Genomic DNA, 20,797 nt, shown 5'->3' on the forward strand with positions numbered 1-20,797 from the left:
CAAGCTTGATGCAGCAGCTCAGTGACATCATCAAGTATTCAGAGGATTTCTATCTTTCCATACAGCCATCTTCATGTTAGCTTTTTATCTTTAGACTTGTCCCCTCAGTCACAAGATGCTCCTCATACAACCCCACTAAGGAAGGGAAAAGGGAAAGATGGAGTCTCCTCTTAAAACTCTGTGTATTTTTATCTGAGAGATAATTTTTTCCTAGAAGCTGCCTTCCTTCAATTTCTGTCAGATGCCAGAGTACAATCAAGTTTCACTGGATCTGCTACTACAATATTATCCTATCTAATAAAATAGTAATATGCAAATTAACCATCACTCCACTATACCCACAAGCCACGCCCACCAGCCAATCAGGAGCAAATATGCAACTAAACCCAACCAATATGCCTTCGGCCACAGAGAGCAGGAGGGAGGCTTGGGTTTCCCCGGCAATGGAGGAAGCCAAGCTTTCTGCCTGCCCTTGCCGGCCCAGGCCTCCACTCCAGGCTACAAAGTTTCAATTATAGAAGATAATAAAGCCCAACAGAAATGGCGGCAGCCATGGAGCTGGAGAGAGCAGGACACTAGGGTTGCCCCCGGCGATGGAGGAAGCCAAGCTTTCCCCACACCCTGATGAGCCTAGGCCTCTGCTTAAGGCTACAAAGTTTCAATTATAGAAGATAAATAAATCCCAACAGAAATGGCTGCCACCACAGAGCAAGCATAAGGCTTGGCTCCACTCCAGGCTACAAAGTTTCAATTGTAGAAGATAAATAAATCCCAGATACCAGGGCCTCCCCTTGGGTCGCTGGGAGGCATGGCCAGCCTGCAAACCACCACAGGCCCCTCGCCCAGGCCGCCCCATGCCCCAAGGGAACCCTCACCCTGATCTGGGACACCCTTTAGGCAAACCAGCTGGCCCCCACCCGTGCACCAGGCCTCTATCCTATCTAATAAAAGAGTAATATGCAGATTGACCATCACTCCAACACACAAGATGGCTGCCCCCATGTGGTCAAAGATCCTGCCCCCATGTGGACACAAGATGGCCAGCAGGGGAGGGCAGTTGTGGGTGATCAGGCCAGCAGGGGAGGGCAGTTGGGGGTGATCAAGCCTGCAGGGGAGGGCAGTTAGGGGTGACCAGGATGGCAGAGGAGGGAAGTTGGGGGTGACAGGGCCTGCAGGAAAGGGCAGTTGGGGGGTACCCAGGCCTGCAGGGGAAGGCAGTTAGGGGTGACCAGGCCTGCAGGGGAGGGCAGTTAGGGGCAAACAGGCTGGCAGGGGAGCAGTTAGGCATCAATCAGGCTGGCAGGGTAGTGGTCAGGGGGTGATCAGGCTGGCAGGCAGAAGCAGTTAGGGGCAATCAGGAAGGCACACAGTTGGGAGCCAGCAGTCCTGGATTGTGAGAGGGATGTCCGGTGGGATCGGGCCTAAATGGGCAGTCGGACATCCCTCAAGGGGTCCCAGATTGGAGAGGGTGCAGGCTGGGCTGAGGGACACCCCCCTCCCTCCCCCCCCCCCCCCCCCCGTGCACGAATTTCATGCACTGGGCCTCTAGTCTAGTAATAAGAATCGAACATCACTGGGCAAGAAAAAAAAATCCACACCAGACACAGACAAGGCTGTCCAGAGGCTGTTTTTTAGCTCAACACGTCGCAGGAGAATCAAGGATTTAGAGATGGAGGAAACTCCTCATCCACTTATGTGGCTCTTAACTCCACTCTCCAGAAAACACTCTCCAAGCGATCTTGTAAATGCGGCCCTTTGCGCCTTCTTGCCCACTTCAAACATGGTCGCCAGACTCCTTCACCGCCGCGACCGTGGCGACAGCTCCGGCTTCCGCCCACTTCCAAAAGGGCCTCGGCCCGCGGGGCTGCGGTTCCGAGTGCGCAGGTGCGAACGGAAGTCCTCTTCCCGTTAAGATGGCGGCCGTATTGCTGTGCGGGCGCCGAGAGCTTCTCCGCCTGCTATGGCCCCAGCGGCAAGTAAGGAAGCGCCAGGGCTGAACTGCGGGGTGCTGCCCTGTCCCTGTGACCCGAGCCGGGGGCGCTCATTCTGGGGCATGAGCAACGCTGACCTGCTCGCGAGCCTGTGTCCCTTGACCTCGGGTCCCCTGAGGACGCAGAAGGGTTACCTTCTATGACCCCACCGGGTGAGCGACCCTGTGTCGTGGTCTGAACCCGGGAACAGGCTTCCCCCTGCCAAGGGAACCTCGGCCTGGACTTCTGGGTCGTGGGCCTGTGGCAGGTGAGGTACAGGACTCGCGGAGAGTTACTGTCCTCACCTGTGGAAGCGGGCTGCCTGCTTCTGGGGGGGGTGGGGGCGGGGGCCGCAAAATGCGGGACTTCTGCTCCCAATGAAAGTGCTCCTCCTCCTTTTCCGCGCGCAGTTCCACCGCGTCGCAGGGCCTTCACAGTGGCCCCGGAAACCGCTGACCGCAGGGTTCCCGTTCCCAGCCAGCCGGTGCTGCGGACGCCCCCACTATGTCCTCTTGGCGGCCCCCAGCCCCCGTGGCCTCAGTGTCTCTGCCATCTCATTTGCAGAAGCCCAGGTAAGACGCGTTTCCAACCCTGCAATGTTAGGAGTGGTGCTCCTTGGTTGGTTTTTTGTTTTTTGTTTTGTCTAGAGGGAAGTGGAATGTGCAGGAGAGTTCTTTCCACGCTGCACACAGCTCCCCAGAATGGTAGCATCTCTGTTTGGGATACTTTCAAATCCGCTGGGGGAAGGATTTGAGAGTACAGCAAGAGAGATTTACATTCTATGCATGCCCTTGTTTCCCAGAGTAGTGCCAAGCCACTGATGGCGATATGAAATGTGTTTCCAGGTGTGTGTATTAGAAAAATTGAAACTTGCATATCATGATTTCATGGATATTGATATTTTTGAGGATAAGACCAAGTAGATATTTTGGTCTTTTTTCTTTCTTTTTTTTTTTTTTTTTTTTTTTTTTTTTTTTTTTTTTTAGATATTTGGGTCTTAAAAACTGTTTTAAAGGAAATTATGAGTACAGTAGTTTGAGTATGTACAAAATCATAACAGTGATATTCAAATGAATGAAGTTTGGAAAACACTGATGCAAGAAATAACTTTCATAAAATCTTACTATAATATAGTAAGTTATTTTCCTACTTTGGGGGGAAAATAAAATGTTCTTTTAAAGAGCTGAGTTCTGTGGACATTTAGGCTAATCTGGGAGAACGAGAAGTAGAGTCGAGAGAACAACCCAGTACTGGTTATCATAAGGGAACCCTCAATGTCTGTGTCCCACCTACTGAATATTACACATGGCTTCCTTTTGCACAGGTTCAGGCCCCTCCGGTCATTCCTGCAACTCCCTCACCCACAGCAGTAACTGAGGTGGCTTCTGGAGAGACTGCAGATGTAGTCCAAACTGCTGCAGAACAGAGCTTCACTGAACTTGGTCTGGGGTCATATACCCCAGTGGGAATGATCCAGAACCTACTGGAATATATGCATGTGGACCTTGGCCTACCTTGGTGGGGGGCCATTGCTCTGTGTAAGAGGACTGCATCCTGGAAAGGGATCCTGGAGGAAATGAGGACTTAGGGAGAGACCTTTAAAGAATAGCAGTTCTGTGAGGGGGTCAAGGAAATAGTGCAGAAGTTTAGGGGTCAGAAAAAACAGATGATTCAAATGAGGGGTAAAGGCTCATGATACTAGATACACTCTACCTATATTTCCTAAAGGGCATTATAAAACCACTAGAGCATCTGTAATTCAAGAAGTGTAGATATTTGAGTGTGAGCATGGGGTTAGAGCAAGAGGACCTTGTTAACAGTGATGAAGCTGCCCTGGTTCAGGAGAGTAGAAGGTCAGGTCAAGCAGTTAAACCCCAAAATTGGGAAGACACTCACACTGCAGGTTAAAACTATGCTTCGGATTCTGTATCCTCCTACACGTTGCTCCAGTGATCATCTCCCTGTGTCTTCAACTCCCTTTTTACTGCCCTACTCTGAACATACAAACATGCTCAGGCATACCATGTGTTTCTTGGAAGGAAATATTTTCCCTTTATCTTTAGTTTACCTTTAACTTCTATGCTGTCTTTCTCCTTCTTTTCATAGCTGTTATTTAAAAGGATATTCTGTATCATAGTAGGCTTACTTCTTTCCACTCTGACCCGCAGCAATCTGGCTTTTACTAATACCGCTTCATTTTAACTGCCAGTTACATCGTTGCTAAATCTACTTTGCTTTTTATAGTTGACCTTTCTGTGTTAGACACTAGACTTGAAAATATATTCCTTGGCTTTTGTGACAGTCTTTTCTGATTTTCTTCCGTCTTTCTGACCACAACTTCCCATTTCCAGTGCTGGTATTCTGGGTTCCATCCTCTGCTCCCTTCTTTCCACGGCACATCATCATCATAATGTTGGTAAAGCCTAAACCTAAGTCTCTCCCCAACCCCCATCTCTTTTTAGCCGGAACCCACTTGTTTATCTATAGATACCATAAATTAAATATTTGTTGGCATCATTGGGAAATATGAAGTGTAAAAAAAATAGGGCTTGAGCAGAATGGCTTAGTGGTTGAGTGTCAACCCCTGAACCAAGAGGTCACCAGTTCAATATCTGGTCAGGTCACATGCCGGGGTTGCAGGCTTGATCCCTAGTAGGGGGTGTGCAGGAGATAGCCAATTAATGATGTTTCTCTCATTGATGTTTTTATCTCTCTGTACCTTTCCCGTGCCCTCTCTCTAAAGTCAATAAAAACATATTTAAAAAAAGAAAGAGATAGGAAGGAGCTTAAGCAGCAGGCCACCATATTACCTCCTGCTCCAGAGGTTTCTAGGATAGCAGCTTTTAAACTATTCGTGAGAACCCCAGAGTTCTGTAAAGGTACCTCTGAGCAAAGCAAGTCCAGAACTTAAACAGTCCTATAGCCAGACTACCCCTCACCTAGGACAGCTTGATTTTATCTGTTATACATATTGGGACTAAGAGTTGGGGCAGAGAGGAAGATGTTCCATTGATAGAAAAGTTTAGAAACCATTGGTCTAGAAAAGTACCTACTGTCGCCTTTTGTTCAAGGAAACAAACTAGATTCATGATCATTTGTTTAGAGAAGTTAATGCTAGACTTTTGTGATGTCAAAGCAGAGAACTGAGCCTTGAAGAAATTAACTCATATCCCTACCCTTTGTTTTGGGCCCCTTGGGTATGAGTCACAGTGTGGAAAGACTAGAATAAGAGGGATCCTTTCAGTGAGAATCTAGAAATCTTCAACCTCCTAGCTGCAGAACTGCTTTAATTTTACTCCAATCCTTGTGTGTATTTTGTAGGTACGGTCTTTGCCCGCTGCCTGGTGTTTCCTCTCATTGTGAAGGGCCAGCGAGAGGCAGCCAAGATCCACAACCACATGCCAGAGATCCAGAAGTTTTCCACTCGAATCAGGGAGGCCAAGTTGGCAGGAGACCATGCTGAGTGTGAGTCAATTGCAGGATGAGCGTGAGACCACATTCACACTTTTCCTGACATTCTGCAGAGGGAAAGAAACAACCTAAGTCAGGAGTTGCTACATCTAGGCAGGTCTTAAAGTTTTACCTACTTCTTGGGCCTAATGGTTCCAGTGACTGGTCAGGGTCAGTTAGAAATGTGATGGGCCGGGTAATGAGGATGGTCACTTCCACCAATGGAACTATCTGCCCAACCACTAACTTCCCCTCACTTCACAGTTTACAGGGCCTCCTCGGAGATGACATTGTATCAGAAAAAGCATGACATTAAACTCTTTAAACCTCTCATTCTACCTCTGACTCAGGTGGGTAAAAATATTTTCCTTATTTTATCCTGAAACAATCAGATTACCTCCTGTTTCCCATGCCCTACACGTCCAAAAAGCAGGTGGTTTTCAGTAATGGAATAATGAAAATATCCCCTCTGATAAAGGATACTGACACTGTTTATCCTGTGTAATAGGCACCAATCTTCATCTCCTTCTTCATTTCCTTGAGAGAAATGGCCAACCTTCCTGTGCCCAGCCTACAGACAGGTGGCCTCTGGTGGTTCCAGGATCTCACAGTATCTGACCCCACCTACATATTACCAATGGTAGTCACTGCTACAATGTGGGGTGTCCTTGAGGTAAGCCCAGGTTGGCCAAGTGCCAGACCTGCAAAGTGAACTGGGATTAGGAGTAATGTAGTTGTACAGAATAGTCCTTCTTCACTCCCTGGAGGAAGAGTTTTGATGCATAAGAAATTTGAGCCATAGTCCCTAAAATTGCTACTCTTCCTCTGCCTTTTTTTTTTTTTTTTTTTTTTTTTTTGCAGTTAGGTGCTGAGACTGGTGTGCAAAGTTCTGACCTTCACTGGATGAGAAATGTTATGAGAGTGATACCCCTGGCAGTCTTGCCCATAACTGTCCATTTCCCCTCGGTAGGTAATGACTTAGGGGCTAGCTTCAAGTCCTTTCTCCTAGCCTAGCCACCTCCCAGCAGGCTGATCAGGGATGCAGCTTCTAAGTGCCTTCTTTTCCTTTCCTTCTAGGCAGTGTTCGTGTATTGGTTCTCCTCGAATATGTTTTCCCTGGTCCAGGTGTCTTGCCTCCGTATTCCAGCTGTACGCACTATTCTTAAAATCCCCCAGCGTGTTGTGCATGACTCCGACAAATTACCTCCACAGGAAGGCTTCATAAAGAGCTTCAAACGTGGTAAGGGCCTGTCCTCTGAATCAGGACCAGGGGAAAGTAGGTATAAGACCCAACAGTCTTACTCTATATAGGCTGGAAGAATGCTGAAATCAACCATCAGCTACAAGAGCGTGAACGGCGCATGCAGAATCACTTGGAACTAGCAGCCAGGGGTAAATAACCCTTTCGGGCTAAATTCTGTCATTGTTTCTCCCTTTCCTTTGTTCATTAACCTTCTCTTCTTCCCCTAGGTCCCTTACGACAGACCTTTACCCACAACCCTCTGCTACAGCATGGGAAAAACCCCCCTCCCGACACCGCTAAACCAAAGTCAAAGAAACCCTGGCGTGACACACTTGGCTGAATTTGTTCCCTGCTCATACTGACATTAACTCTGCTTCTCCAAAGACTCGGCCTTAGAACAAGATTTTTCTGGGTCCTTACTCCAGACCTAGAAACTATGGGACGTGGAGATGTTTGTTTTAAAAGTGGATTCCACTGTAAACTCTTACATCTAAGTATAAAAGAGCACTGAGGAGCCAAGTGATCTTTCCATCTACAGAATTAGCAAACCTCTGTATTAAATGTTGCTTCCTGGTACTTATTAAGTGGGGAGGTGGATTGTGTGCTTCAGAAAACTAAAGAACAGGTTGATGGTGATTGCTTTTGCTGGCCCGTGCTCTTAGGAAGTGTCTCAGTGAAGTAACCTGGTGTTAAGAGCTTAGATTCCCCACCCCATAAATGTGTTGTTCCAGCCACACTTTTATTGCAGAGATATGCCAGCTAAGTTGAGATTATATTTAAATAGAATAACCACATTTATTTACCCCAAGGTTACCTATAAAATATCCTTCAAGAAGTAGATGTGCTCAAATTCTTTTTTTTTTTTTTTTACACATTTTTATTTATTTTAGAGAGGGGGAGAGAGATAGAAACATCCATTATGAGAATCATTGATCGGCTGCCTCCTGCATGCCCCCCACTGGGGATTGAGCCCGCAACCTGGGTATGTGCCCTGACTGGAGTCAAACTGTGACCTCCTGATTCATAGGTTGACACTCAACCACTAAGCCATGCCAGCTGGGCTCAAATTCTTAGCAGTAATTAAGAAGAATGGAAGTTGAGTCCTAACTGGTTTGGCTCAGTGGATAGAGCGTCGGCCTGCGGACTGAAGGGTCCCAGGTTCGATTCCAGTCAAGGGCATGTACCTTGGTTGCGGGCACATCCCCAGTAGGGGGTATGCAGGAGGCAGCTGATCAACGTTTCTCTCATTGATGTTTCTAACTCCCTCTCCCTCTCTGTAAAAAAATCAATGAAGTATATTAAAAAAAAAGAATGGAAGTTGATCTCGTTTTTATCTAACAACCTTAACATTTTGCTACAGCAGTTTAGAGGTAGAGATTGGTTTTATCAACCTTCAGCAACAGGCTTGAGAGGGAAGAAATACTCGGACACTTTCAAGCATTAGATTGTGTGAGGTTTTTTTTTTAGTTTTCCTGCCAGACTAATAGGAACTGCCCCAGAGACACTATGTAAAATGAAGCCACTCAGAGCTTAGGAACATAAACCTTTTATTGTCCAGTACCCATACATTCTCGTGTCTCTCTAAAAGAGACAGGAAGTTTGGAGCATTATTGACCCTTTTAAAGGAAAAGAGGTGTAAGGCACACCCAGAGGTGAGTGAATATCTTAACACATGGGAATGTGCTATTAGAATAACCAAGCCCACACCTTACATGCTCCCACCACAGTCTGCTTTATTATCCCTTTTTAAAAATCTGGAACAATATGTAGCAAAACAAATAAATTACTGTCTATCTCAAAAAAAGCAAGTTCAAAGGTTGTTGAAGCTGCCTAGACCAGGCTTCTGGACAGTGCCTCCAAAGAAGTAAGCTTTCCTTTTCAACTTCCTTGGCTCCAACCAGTAGAAGATGAGGTTCTGCTTTTCATATCTCAGGATTCCAGGTGTTATTTACTTAGACTTGGGATCTTGTTGCTTGGGCATCTCTCCTTCATCTTCCAAATCCATCTCTGCAGCTACTGACATACATAGGATCTGGAGGTACCATGTAGTAGATGCTACAAAGAGAAGTTTGAATCAAAACTCAGAAGAGGTCAACTGGTCTGAGTTCCAGTGGCAATGAATTGGGCCTGAGAAGACAATTCAGTTAAGCCTTAGGGTTAACGATAGGTGACTTGGAACAGGATTTTCAGAAGAGAAAAATAAAAGTACATTAGCCAAGCTAACCTGAGGATCCAGATCTTACCCACAATCCTTCGGAGGCAATGAGGTCGTTTGTGTTCTGGCACTCTGATGATGAAGAAGTAAAAGGGCAAGCCTGAGAGGGCAATGCCAATGCCAATGAGGGAGTTGGTGGTATCGCTGTAAAGTGGAATGACCACCAGGAAGACGGTACAGCAGCAGAAGACAATGGGGAAGAAAAGGCTGAGCTAAGGGCACAAAAGAAACAACTGGAAATTAGCTCAGGATTGACAGCTAAAGTAACCCCACCTCTGTGAAGGTCAGAGCACTGAGCTGCCTTTCCATTCCCTTCATCTCAACACACTGACACCAGCAAGTCCAGGGCAAAGGTTTCTAAACAAACCATCTTATAAGAATCCCCAGGGCAGATGGAGCAGAGGTGGGATAGAGGTGACTTACCTTAAGGGAACGAGGTCGATCAGGCTCCTTCCAGCGCAGATAAAGCTGACCCACAATTGAGAGCCCCACAAAGAACCAGTAGCTGAAGCTATAGTAGTTAATGAGCTTGAAGATGTCCTCCACGCATAAGTAGATCAATGCCATGATTCCCTGTAAGTACAATCAGCTCCTCAGGGCCTTTGTTCAAGGTATTTTTCACTCCCCAGTACCAAGTCCCTCCCCTTTGTCAAATCCTCAGAGTCTCCCTATCTGTCCTTTTCTGTTCCCACCCGCTAGCACCTCCTGAGTTTCAATACCTCATTCCTTTTCTATAAAGTATAGCTCAAAACAATTCCTCAAAAATCTTTTGCCTGTCTGGTGTGGCTCAGTGGTTGAGCATTGACCTATGAACCAGGAGTTCATGGTTCGATTCCCAGCAAAGGCACATGCCCAGGTTGCAGGCTCAATCCCCAGTGTCAGGTGTGCATGACGCAGCCAGTCGATTCTCTCTCATTGATCTTTCTATCTCCTCTCTGAAATCAAAAATTTTTTAAACTTTTGCTTAAAAGCCTCCCCATAATGGCTCCAATGTACATTTCCAGCTCATCATCCACTACCCAACTTCACATTGCTTTACCTCAGAACTTTCTGATGCTGTTTCTCTTAACCTAAAGCCCATCTCTACCATTTGCAATCCTAACTTTAAAAATCTACTCCAAATGCACTTGGTCAAAGAAATCTTTCCTCGTTCACCCTTTTCCCCCATGGAAGTGATTAGTTTCTTCCCTAAACACTACATCACTGACTATCGTGGCAATCATTACAAATAATCCCATGTGCTTTATGCCTTATCCTAAACCAGTGGTCGGCAAACTCATTAGTCAACAGAGCCAAATATCAACAGTACAATAATTGAAATTTCTTTTGAGAGCCAAATTTTTTAAACTTCTAACACCACTTCTTCAAAATAGACTTGCCCAGGCCGAAAACCGACTTCTGCGCATGGGCCATGAAGTTTCAATCGCACTGTACGTGCGCGCCCACACATGGTATTTTGTGGAAGAGCCACACTCAAGGGCCGCATGTGGCTCGCGTGCCGTGGTTTGCCGACCACTGTCCTAAACCAAAGGAGGTTACCATTCCTTAGAAAAGATAGATTCTCTCTTAGGAACCACCGCAGCAGTTAGCAAAGTGTGTCTTGCCCACACTATGTTCCATCAGTGTTTTTTTCTGTTAGAATCTCCTTTAGAGTATTTAGGAAGCTAGGACAGTTGCCTCTACTGTTACTAAAGTTTCCCCCACAATCTGGCTTTCAGTCTCATCCTTGGGATCACTTACATTGAAAAGTAGCGCAGGCACTGGGGTGAACCGATGGACATGAATCATGCAGATAGCATCAGGGAGATGGCCTTCTCTTGAGCCCACAAAGAAAAGCCTATTTTAGGTAAGATAGGAGAGACTGAGAAACATGGGATACTGGGTGTGGCCTGGTTCATGAGCTAAAGGGCCCTCACTCTGCAATCATCTCCAAAAGTGTAGATAATATGGAATGGAGTTCAATATAGAGATTAGTAAGTTCTGGAGGCTACTGATGGAAATAAGAGCAAAGAGGCTGTGAATGTCATTTGGGGAGCACAGTGACTAAAGACTAGATCCTGTAAGTCCTACCTCCCCCTGCCATAGTTTTCAAAATGCTTTCCAGTAAAAGATACCGCTCATACCTAGAAGCAGCCACAATGGAAGCATTGAGGCCACCAAAGCAGGATAATGCAACTGCTAGTGGAATTGTCCAGTTGAATATTCCAAAAATCTGGTCTGCAAAAGTCTAAGGAAAAGAGTCATTAGGGATGAGAGGCATGGACAGGCATGTCCCTAGATTCCCACTACTTGGAATCCAACCCTTCCACCACAGAAATAACAGTACCTCCTTGCAAGCCCAGTATCCCAGTATCCTTTCAAGGACTGTCTCTTTACTGGGACTTTCAAGAGCTGCACTGTACCTAGAAGCCCACAAACACCCTCAGCCTTCTCTGCTAATGAAAATCATTTACCACAGCAACAGCATCACTGGCCAGGATGTCCTTCATGTCTAGCACGGTGTAATAGGCCACATTGGTCAAGATGTAGATGATGGTGACAATGGGCATAGAAATGCCAATGGAGAGGGGCAAATTCCTACAGCCAAACAGAATAGAAGATATGTTAGTCCATAGTCGCATCCTCATCTCTCCTTTAATCCTTAGCTTTGAACTCTTAAGAACTAAAGAACATCAAGGGAAAGGATAATTACATTTGGAGAAACAGCTACAATGCCAAAATAAAGTAAAATAAAATAAAGGATTAACAAAGAACTATTAGGTGTACCAGTTAATAATGCGGATTTTTTTCAATAGATGGAGTTACACATTTGTTAATATATATGCGATTTGATATTAATGCTATTTTGTTGTATTGACAACAAGCTTCAAAACTTCATATGTCAATTTTCTGAAGGTGTTAACATCATAGATATTTTTATGCTTAAAAATGTTGAATTTCATGCCAAAAAAAGAGCATTTGCGGGAAGTTTTAATTCATTACTTTATTTTGAAGAAAAGTGCTACTGAAAGTTATGGTATACTTCGGGAAGCTTATGGTGAACATGCTCCATCTCAAGATACTTGTGAATGCTGGTTTAAATGCTTTAAGAGTGATGATTTCTATGTGAAAGACAAAGAACGTCCAGGTCAACCAAAAAAGTTTGAAGACCAACAATTACAAGCATTATTGGATGAAGATGCATGTCAAACTCAACAATAACTTGCAGAAAGATTAAACATTGCTCAGCAAACAATTTCTGATGTTTACAAGCAATGGGAAAGATTTTAAAGGAAGGAAAATGGGTGTCACATCAACTGAATGAAAGACAAATGGAAAACCGAAAAGTCATCAGTAAAATGTTGCTTCAACGGCACAAAAGAAAGTCTTTTTTTGCATTGAATTGTGACTGGCGATAAAAAGTGGATTTATTTTGAGAATCCCAAACGCACAAAATCATGGGTTGATCCAGGTCAACCATCAACATCGACTGCAAGGCAAGGCCAAATCGCTTCGGAAAGAAGACAATGCTCTGCATTTGGTGGGATCAGGAAGGTGTGGTGTATTATGAGCTTCTAAAAGCAGGTGAAACTATTAATACTGATCACTACCGACAAGTAATCAATCTGAACCACGCTTTGATCGTGAAATGACCAGAATGTTCCAGAAGACACAGCAAAGTAATTTTGCTTTGTGATAACGCACCATCACACACTTCAAAACCAGTTAAAGACACATTAAAAGATCTTGCCTGGGAAGTATTAATCCACCCACTGTATTCACCATACCTTACTCCTTCAGATTACCACTTGTTCCAATCAATGGCACACACACTTTCTGAGCAGGACTTCAAAACGTACAAATAAGTGGAAAATTGGGTCTCTGAATGGTTTGCCTCAAAACAAGAAAAGTTCTATTGGGATGGTATCCACAAATTAACCTAAAGATGGGGGAAATGTGTAGCTAGCAATGCACATTACTTTGAATAAAGCATTTTTGATGTTTCTCTTGAATTTATCGTGTTTTGATTACAAAATCCGCATTATTAACTGGTACACCTAGTATGTCTTATAATAATAGCACAGGAAGATGGGTTTGTTTTGTTTTTTGTTTTACATCCAAGAATTCTTTATAATTGTGAATACTGAAAAAATTAAAATGTAAAAAAAAAAATTTCTAAGGTTGAGAAATATAAGAAGAAATTATGAAGGCCAAGTCTGCAGAGAAAAAGATAGTCCCTCAGTAGGAAGAACAGTGAATGAGCAACCTGGGAGATATGTCCACCCACCCCCTTACTCAGTTTGAAAACCTTGGATACCATCCTAACCAGTGGCCAAGACTTCCCAAGGTCCCTCTAGCCCAAATAAAGCCATGATCTTTATAAACAATTCTTCACAGTGAGAATGGAGGGGGGGAAAGGGGCGGAACTAAATACTCTCAAGTCATTCAGCTTCTGTCCAGTAGGTGGAAGTACCACCTAGGCCTCAATCCTGTTTCTATTTGCTCTGGGTTGCAACACTGGAAGTGTCCCAAAAGTATTCTTTGTTTCTCAAAGCCAAAGGAATTTATTATTCTTTTGACTAAAAATTTATATAAACTCCGCTCCTTGGCAAATCTTAGTTCCCAGAATTACTGAATTGCAAAGCCAGGAAAGGCTCTGAGATCATATAATTCACCCCCCTCTGTTAGAGATAAAGAAGCAGATAGATGTCAAGGACTCCCTCAAGGTCACCCAACGAATTAGTGGAAAGAGAGGCCCTGCTAATCCCTGTCCAGTGCTCTCCACTCTGCATAACTAGAGGGTAATTTAGGGTAACAATGGTGAGGTGATCCCATTGAATGACAAACAATACCACTATGCCAGTATGAATTTGAGAAACAAAGGATCAGAAGGGAAACAGGAAGGGTTCTGGGAGTCTATGAGCTTAAGTTCTCTATGTGGGGATATGGGTGAGTGAAAAACCTAGCAAGGAAAGTCTATTGTGAAAGCATACAGGAGTCCATTGTACAGCCTGCCTTAATATGGGGATGAATGAATAAATGTGAAAAGACCTTAAAAAATTTTTTAAACACAAGAAACTTCACATAGCTCTGTTACTATGATCACAGATAAGATACTTTTCTGGGCCTCAGGCTTCACATCTATTAAAATGGGGCTGATAAAAACGTATCTCAGTGGTTGTGGTATGCTATGTGGCACACAGTAGAAGCTCCGTAAATGAAGGCTATCATTATTGCCATGGAAAGTTGATGGTGAGATACCTACCTCTCAGGATTCTTGATCTCTTCAGTGACATAGTTGAGGGTGTCCCAGCCCGAGTAGGAGAACAGAGCTGAGTACAGTGCTAGGGCAATGTTACCCATTGCAAATGATGAACCCTCAAAGGAATTCTCTAAGTGATTCGAGGCTCCTGGAACCCAGAGAACAGGGGAAGGCAGAAGGATTAGTGACCTACTCCCCAACCTCAAGGTGATCCAGTAAAGGAATGGAAGAGTATAATGAACAGCAGGTGAGTAGCTTAGAACACTTTTGGCAGCAAGGCTATCAGTGAAGGAACAGGAAACAGAAAAGAGACATCTACAGTGATGGGCCAAATGCAGGGCACAGAATGGGGATCTTGACAGGAAAGCCCCAAGGTGGATTCCTAGGAGAAGGGCTGGAGAACAGAAGTGATGCAGTTCTGTCCTGCCCTGCAAGCTGCCCGATTCTGCCTCCTTTCTAACACCAGACTGAGCTGATAAAGGGTGGAGGAAGGGCAAGGCTCAATATGCCCAGGTCAACAGAGTAGTTGTAGGGTAGGTGTTCAGGCCTGAATACTAGAGAGGAGTGGGTATAAAGAGTTCATTTCTGCCCTTGCTCACTCCCAAGGGGAGAACAATCATAGCCACAACATTGGGCTTGACAATCTGCAAAAGCCATCTCCCAGTGCACGGCTGTCAGCCCTTTTGCCAAGATCATCCTCCACTGGGAAGCAGTATGCATAGAAGTTAAAGGACAGGCTTTGGGATCAGTGCCTGGGTACAGATTACGGCTCCACTACTTAATAGCTAGGATCTTGGGCAAGATACTTAATTCCGAAGCCTCTGTTTTTTCATCTATAAAATGGGAATAATAGGGCCTATCAAATGAGATAATGCACAAAGGGGGCTTAGAGGAGTGTGACTCAGAAAATGGTTAACAAATGTTAGTTGCTATTATTTCTTACCTTGGCCAAGCCTGACAATGCCTGCGATGATGACACCGATCAGAGCCAGTACTTTAGCATAGGTGAAAACATCTTGTACCATTGTTCCCCACTTGACATAGGCACAATTAATGAAGGTTAAGAGACCTGAAAAAATAATAATACTGACTGGTGACTGACTGCACCATCCAGATGGCCTTACACTCCCAAGCAGTTTTTCCAGTACCAGTAATAGACCTTTGGCCAAAGACAAGTGTTGGGCTCAGACCTGCACTGCACTGGAAACCTCTGCCCAGAATGTCCTCACTATTATCATGCAAAAGAACTTGCTGAGCTCCTATATACACAGCACCACATACACACACACACACACACACACACACACACACACACACACACACTCAGCGAGATGACACAAATGGGAGACACAAAATAAATGTGGATTTGCTTACATACAAAAGTGCTCACAGCAGTGGGAGGCAACTGGAGACTGCAGGGGTCCTCAAACTTTTTAAACAGGGGGCCAGTTCACTGTCCCTCAGACCGTTGGAGGGCCGGACTATAGTTTTAAAAAAAACCTATAAACAAATTCCTATGCGCACTGCGGGCCCGGGACGAGTCAGCTGCTAAGCAGGACAGGCAGCGGCACCCGGCGGCCGGATAAATGTCCTCGGCGGGCCGCATGTGGCCCGCGGGCCGTAGTTTGAGGACCCCTGCTAGGGAATTAGAATGTGTTCAGCAGTTGTGTCTGAAAAGGATCTTGGGCAAGATACTTAATTCTGAAGTTTAATTCCACGGTTTCTGCCCCCTCTTTACCCTCCTACCCCCGCTCCTCCCGTATGGGCTCTAGGACCCAAGACATTGATGCTGTGGTATTACTATTAACCTTAACAAGTCCTGTTATGACTTATCCAACGTCTGGGCCAGCAGGTCAGGACTTGTAGCCAGAGCTTAGAATGGAGGCCAGACTTCCTGATACTGCCTGCCAGCTCAGCTGCTTGTTTTTGTGCTTGGAAAGATTCTTGGAACAGAGATTCCTACAGAATGGGGACAGGGCATTTTTCCTGACTGGACAATGAAAAAATGAGAGCCACAAACAGTCCTCAAGTCCTTCCCCCGAGGTAGAGGTAATCCCTTTACCTGGATGAGCTTCAGTAAAGTTCATTCATGGATTGCCCTTAGAGCCAGTTCTTAGCCTAGGGCTTCCACAAAGCCTGAAATGTTTCGTAAAGTGTTATGTAGGAATAGCCAAAGTATATGCATTTTTCTAAGAAAAGGGTTTGTAGCTTTTGTCAGAACCTCAGAGAAATCCATCACACTCCACAAAAAAGTTACAATCCACTTCAGAAAAAGAAATTCAAGAAGGAAAGCCCACACATGCTGTGAGGTTGACCAACAGCGCCAGGATGTGGCAGGGAAGAGTCGCAAGATATAATTCTGAAACTCAGCAGAATGTCACTCAACCATCCTGCTCCCCCCCGCCACCCCCCGCCAACCTCTTACACAGGCCGGCAGGCAGGCACATACCCGACTGTGGCAGAGTGAATTGCTTCACTGCTCCTTCCTTCCCAGCTCAGCAACTGGAGTACAAGAGGGATAGCTTAACAGTCCTTCTCAAAAAGGGCAAGGTCAGAATCAGCCTGCCTTTCCAGTGGAGAAAGTGAGGCCCAGTGCTGGGCTTGCCTGCTTCAGGCCATCAACACAGTCGGAAAGTACTCCCTGTCTCAGTTCTGGCAGTGGCGTGTCCTTCAGTGTCCCTAGTTCTCCCATTTTGTTGTGTCCTGGCCTCAGCACACTGGCCAGAGGCTACTTCATCCTGAGAAGCAGGAAAGACCAGCCTCTCAGAATAGCAGTCCTTTCTTCTCTCTTTCTCTCCCTTACTTTATAACCTTCCTATTCTACTCACTGCCCAAATTTTTTTCTGCTCTTCCTAGCAAAAGGACATTCCTGTCCCACGCACTTGCATTTCTGCCTAATAAAAAAGACAACGAACAATCAAATCTTATCACAAGGGCGGGGCAAAAATGTACCCGTAACTTCTTAGTGATATATATATATATATTAGAGGCCTGGTGCATGAAATTCGTGCACGGGGCAGGTGTCCCTCAGCCCAGCCTGCACCCTCTCCAATCTGGGACCCCTCAAGGGATGTCCGACTACTAAACGGGCAGTCAGACATCCCTCTCATACCAGAATCGGGCCTAAACAGGCAGTCGGACATCCCTCTCACAATCCAGGACTGCTGGCTCCTAAATCCTCGCCTGCCTCCCAACTGGCTCCCAACTGCTTGCCTCCCTGCCTTCCTGCCTGCCCGGTCACCCCCAACTTCTCTCCTCTGCCAGCCTGGTCACCCCTAACTGCCCTCCCTTGCAGGCCTGGTCCCTCCCAACTGTCCTCCCCTGCTGGCCATCTTGTGGTGGCCATCTTGTGTCCACATGAAGGCAGCCATCTTGTGTGTTGGAGTGATGGTCAATTTGCATATTACTCTTTTATTATATAGGATAGAGGCCTGGTGCACAGGTGGGGGCCAGCTGGTTTGCCCTGAAGGGTGTTCCGGATCAGGGTGGGGGTTCCCTTGGGATGTGGGGCAGCCTGGGCAAGGGGCCTGTGGTGGCTTTCAGGCTGGCCACGCCCCCCGGTGACCCAAGTGGAGGCCCTGGTATCTGGGATTTATTTATCTTCTATAATTTAAATTTTGTATCCTTGAGCGGAGCCAAGCCTCCTGCTTGCTCCGTGGCCCCAGCCATTTTTGTTGGGATTTATTTATCTTCTACTAGAGGCCCAGTGCACAAAATTCATGCACGGGGGGGGGGGTGTCCCTCAGCCCAGTCTGCACCCTCTCCAACCTGGGACCCCTCAAGAGATATCCGACTGCCCGTTTAGGCCCGATTATGGTAGGATCGCCTGCCTGCCTGATTGCCCCTAACCGCTTCTGCCTGCCAGCCTGATCACCCCCTAACCACTCCCCTGCCAGCCTGATTGTTACCTAACTGCTCCCCTGCCGGCCTGGTCACCCCTAACTGCCCTCCCCTGCAGGCTTGATCGCCCCCAATTGCCCTCCCGTGCAGGCCTGGTCCCTCCCAACTGCCCTCCCCTGCTGGCCATCTTGTGGCGGCCATCTTTGACCACATGGGAGCAGCCATCTTGTGTGTTGGAGTGATGATCAATTTGCATATTACTTTTATTAGATAGGATAATTGAAACTTTGTAGCCTTGAGCAGAGGCCAAGGCAGGCCAGGGCTGCGGAAACTTGACTTCCTCCATCGCTGGGGGCAACTCAAGCCTCCTGCTCTCTCCAGCTCCCTGGCTGCAGCCATTTTTGTTGGGATTTATTTATCTTCTATAATTGAAACTTTGTAGCCTTGAGTGGAGGCCTGGGCCAGCCAGGGTGTGTGGAAAGCTTGGCTTCCTCCATTGCCGGGGAAACCCAAGCCTCCTGCTCGCTCCATGGCCAGAGCCATCTTGGTTGGGTTAACTTGCATACTCACTCCTGATTGGCTGGTGGGTGTGGCTTGTGGGTGTAGCAGAGTGATGGTTAATTTGCATATTACTCTTTTATTAGATAGGATACACACACACACACTAGAGGCCCAGTGCACAAAATTTGTGCATGAGGGGGGGTCCCCCAGCCTGCACCCTCTCCCAATCCAGGACCCCTTGGGGGATGTCCAACTGCCAGTTAAACTGGCAGTTGGACATCACTCTCGTAATCCAGGACCGCTGGCTCCTAACCGCCACCTGCCTGCCTGCCTGATTACCCCTAACCACTCTGCCTGCCTGCCTCATCACCCCTAACCACTCACCTGCCTGCCTGATTGCCCCTAACCACTCTGCCTGCCTGCCTCCTCACCCCTAACCACTCACCTGCTTGCCTGATTGCCCCTAACCACTCTGCCTGCCTGCCTGATCACCCCTAACTGCTTCTGCCTCAGCCCCCACCAGTGCGGCTTTGTCCAGAATGACGTCCAGAAGGTCGTTCTGCTGTTCGGTCTAATTAGCATATTACACTTTTATTATTATAGATATTTTTATTGATTTCATAAAGGAAGGGAGAGGGAGCAAGAAACATCAATGATGAGAGAGAATCACTGATCAGCTGCCTCCTGCATGCCCCACACTAGGGATCAAGCCCACAACTGGGACATAGGCCCTGACGGGGAATCGAACCGTGACCTCCTGGTCCATAAGTCAACTTTCAACCACTGACCCATGCCAGCTGGGCATTTTTTTCCCCCAGTGCTGTTAATAATTAAAGACAGAAGCATACAGTCTCCACAAGCACCCTACAAAATGGCTAAAGTGCCTTTATCTCACCCTCCACAAGTCTTTCATATCTGTTGATCCTCCTCAGTTAGTCACCCATCCTTTATGCCCCACTGTACTTCTGCCTCCAGCCCTTCTCTTCCTCCTGTAACCCTTATCTCTAACCCCTGGGGTTCTGCTTCTATCTTACAAATGGAACCCAGGGACAAACTGATGCTGCCATAAAATCCATGCTTAGCCATCAGAGTAACCTCGAGTCATAATACCAAATGGGATAGGCTACAGGACTAGCTCTGGTTCAGAATCAGTCTGTAGCCCTGTGCCATGGGTTCTGTTCTCAGCTCTGTCCTTTATTATAACAAATTCTGAAATGAAAATACATGGATTGCTTATATTTTAGTCCCTTACTGCTTCTCTACTCCCATCTCCATCCATTGGTATCCTTCCTTTTACCCACCAGTCACCACCCACCCACACTCAACCTTCTTTCTCAGCCACTTGTCCCACCATATTGCCATGATCTGCTCTCTGTATTGAGCACAGGGGGCTTGGTTTTAATGGAGAAGGGAATCCTATGGAAAGAAATCAGGAAGCAGAGGAACTGCCTAAAGAGAGCACCTTCTCCCAAACCCAGCTTCCTCCGGGACCTCCTGGCCATGAAACAGGAAATGGTATGGCAAGCAGCAGAGCTGACTGGGCTCTTTGTCCCAGTCAGCGGATACAGCTGACCGGAGGCCCTCAGAGCCCAGCCAAGTGCACTGTTCTTGAAGCAGAGCCCCCACCTCCTGCTTCAGAAGCAGGGAAAGGCGGGGAGGACCATGGAGTTAGAATTTAAAGGCAGCTTCAAGTTAATCTCAAGGACAGAGATGCCCTACCCTCCTATCTCTAGGTGCAATTCAGTCTCCACCCAACACTGACCCAAGTCCACAAGCAGATGGGCTGAAATCACTTTGGACCCTTGACTCAGGTGCAGCTCCATTCCTGCTTTGACACCTGCTTTAGAGAAAGGAGAAGCTGTGAAGAAGTCACTGCTCTAAGCATCTAAACCCGTCTCCACGGGCTCCTGGAGTCGTTCAGGCACGAAGGCCCAGCATCAACTCTGGAAGTAAAAGCCAGGAAGAAACCGCCTAAGCAGATCCAGAACAGAACGAAGCTTGCAGGCCCACTCAGGATCAGGTACCCAGACTTAGTGTACATGCCCAAACTAACAAGTCCCTGAAAAAGAATGGTAAACCTATAATTCTCCCAGCACCGAATTTCAAATACATACAATGTAACACACAAAACTTAGGCCACTATTGAATCCATTTTCTGTTTCAAATGCCCAAGGACTATAAAATCTCAATACTTTACTAGACAAATGATTCCATTTATTTAAAATTATGTTTTTATTGATTTCAGAGAGAGAAACATCAATGATGAGAGAGAATCATCCATCAGCTGCCTCCTACTGGGGATCAAGCCCGCAACCTAGGCATGTGCCTGACTAGAA

General features: G+C 46.3%; 2 protein-coding genes across 4 annotated transcripts in view; one reads left to right on the top strand and one right to left on the bottom strand.

The window, feature by feature from the left end:
• The first annotated feature begins 1,841 nt into the window (after positions 1-1,841).
• OXA1L (OXA1L mitochondrial inner membrane insertase) lies at positions 1,842-8,475 on the top strand. Of its 2 annotated transcripts, XM_080665366.1 has the most exons (10): positions 1,842-1,976; positions 2,381-2,542; positions 3,295-3,508; positions 5,292-5,435; positions 5,685-5,770; positions 5,929-6,093; positions 6,282-6,386; positions 6,498-6,660; positions 6,732-6,812; positions 6,891-7,963. In XM_080665366.1, exons 1-10 carry the CDS (start codon positions 1,914-1,916, stop codon positions 7,001-7,003), a joined length of 1,296 nt encoding a protein of 431 aa, XP_080521492.1. In that variant the 5' UTR covers positions 1,842-1,913; the 3' UTR covers positions 7,004-7,963. The 2 variants fall into 2 exon arrangements, with proteins under 2 accessions (XP_080521492.1, XP_080521493.1); XM_080665367.1 differs by lacking the exon at positions 6,732-6,812 and having other exon boundaries at positions 1,889-1,976; positions 6,498-6,569; positions 7,892-8,475.
• The window catches only part of SLC7A7 (solute carrier family 7 member 7), a 33,538-nt gene continuing 20,936 nt past the window's right edge, over positions 8,196-20,797 (bottom strand). For both annotated transcript variants that reach the window (XM_080665345.1, XM_080665346.1), the window contains exons 3-10: positions 15,064-15,189; positions 14,124-14,268; positions 11,332-11,455; positions 11,002-11,105; positions 10,619-10,715; positions 9,302-9,451; positions 8,907-9,090; positions 8,196-8,718 (exon numbers count right to left, since the gene is read on the bottom strand). In XM_080665345.1, coding sequence (XP_080521471.1) covers positions 8,612-8,718; positions 8,907-9,090; positions 9,302-9,451; positions 10,619-10,715; positions 11,002-11,105; positions 11,332-11,455; positions 14,124-14,268; positions 15,064-15,189 — 1,037 coding nt within the window. In that variant the 3' untranslated portion in view covers positions 8,196-8,611. The remainder of the gene's footprint in view (positions 8,719-8,906; positions 9,091-9,301; positions 9,452-10,618; positions 10,716-11,001; positions 11,106-11,331; positions 11,456-14,123; positions 14,269-15,063; positions 15,190-20,797) is intronic.

This window comes from Plecotus auritus, assembly GCF_963455305.1.
Source record: "Plecotus auritus genome assembly, chromosome: 1".
NCBI lineage: Eukaryota > Metazoa > Chordata > Mammalia > Chiroptera > Vespertilionidae > Plecotus > Plecotus auritus.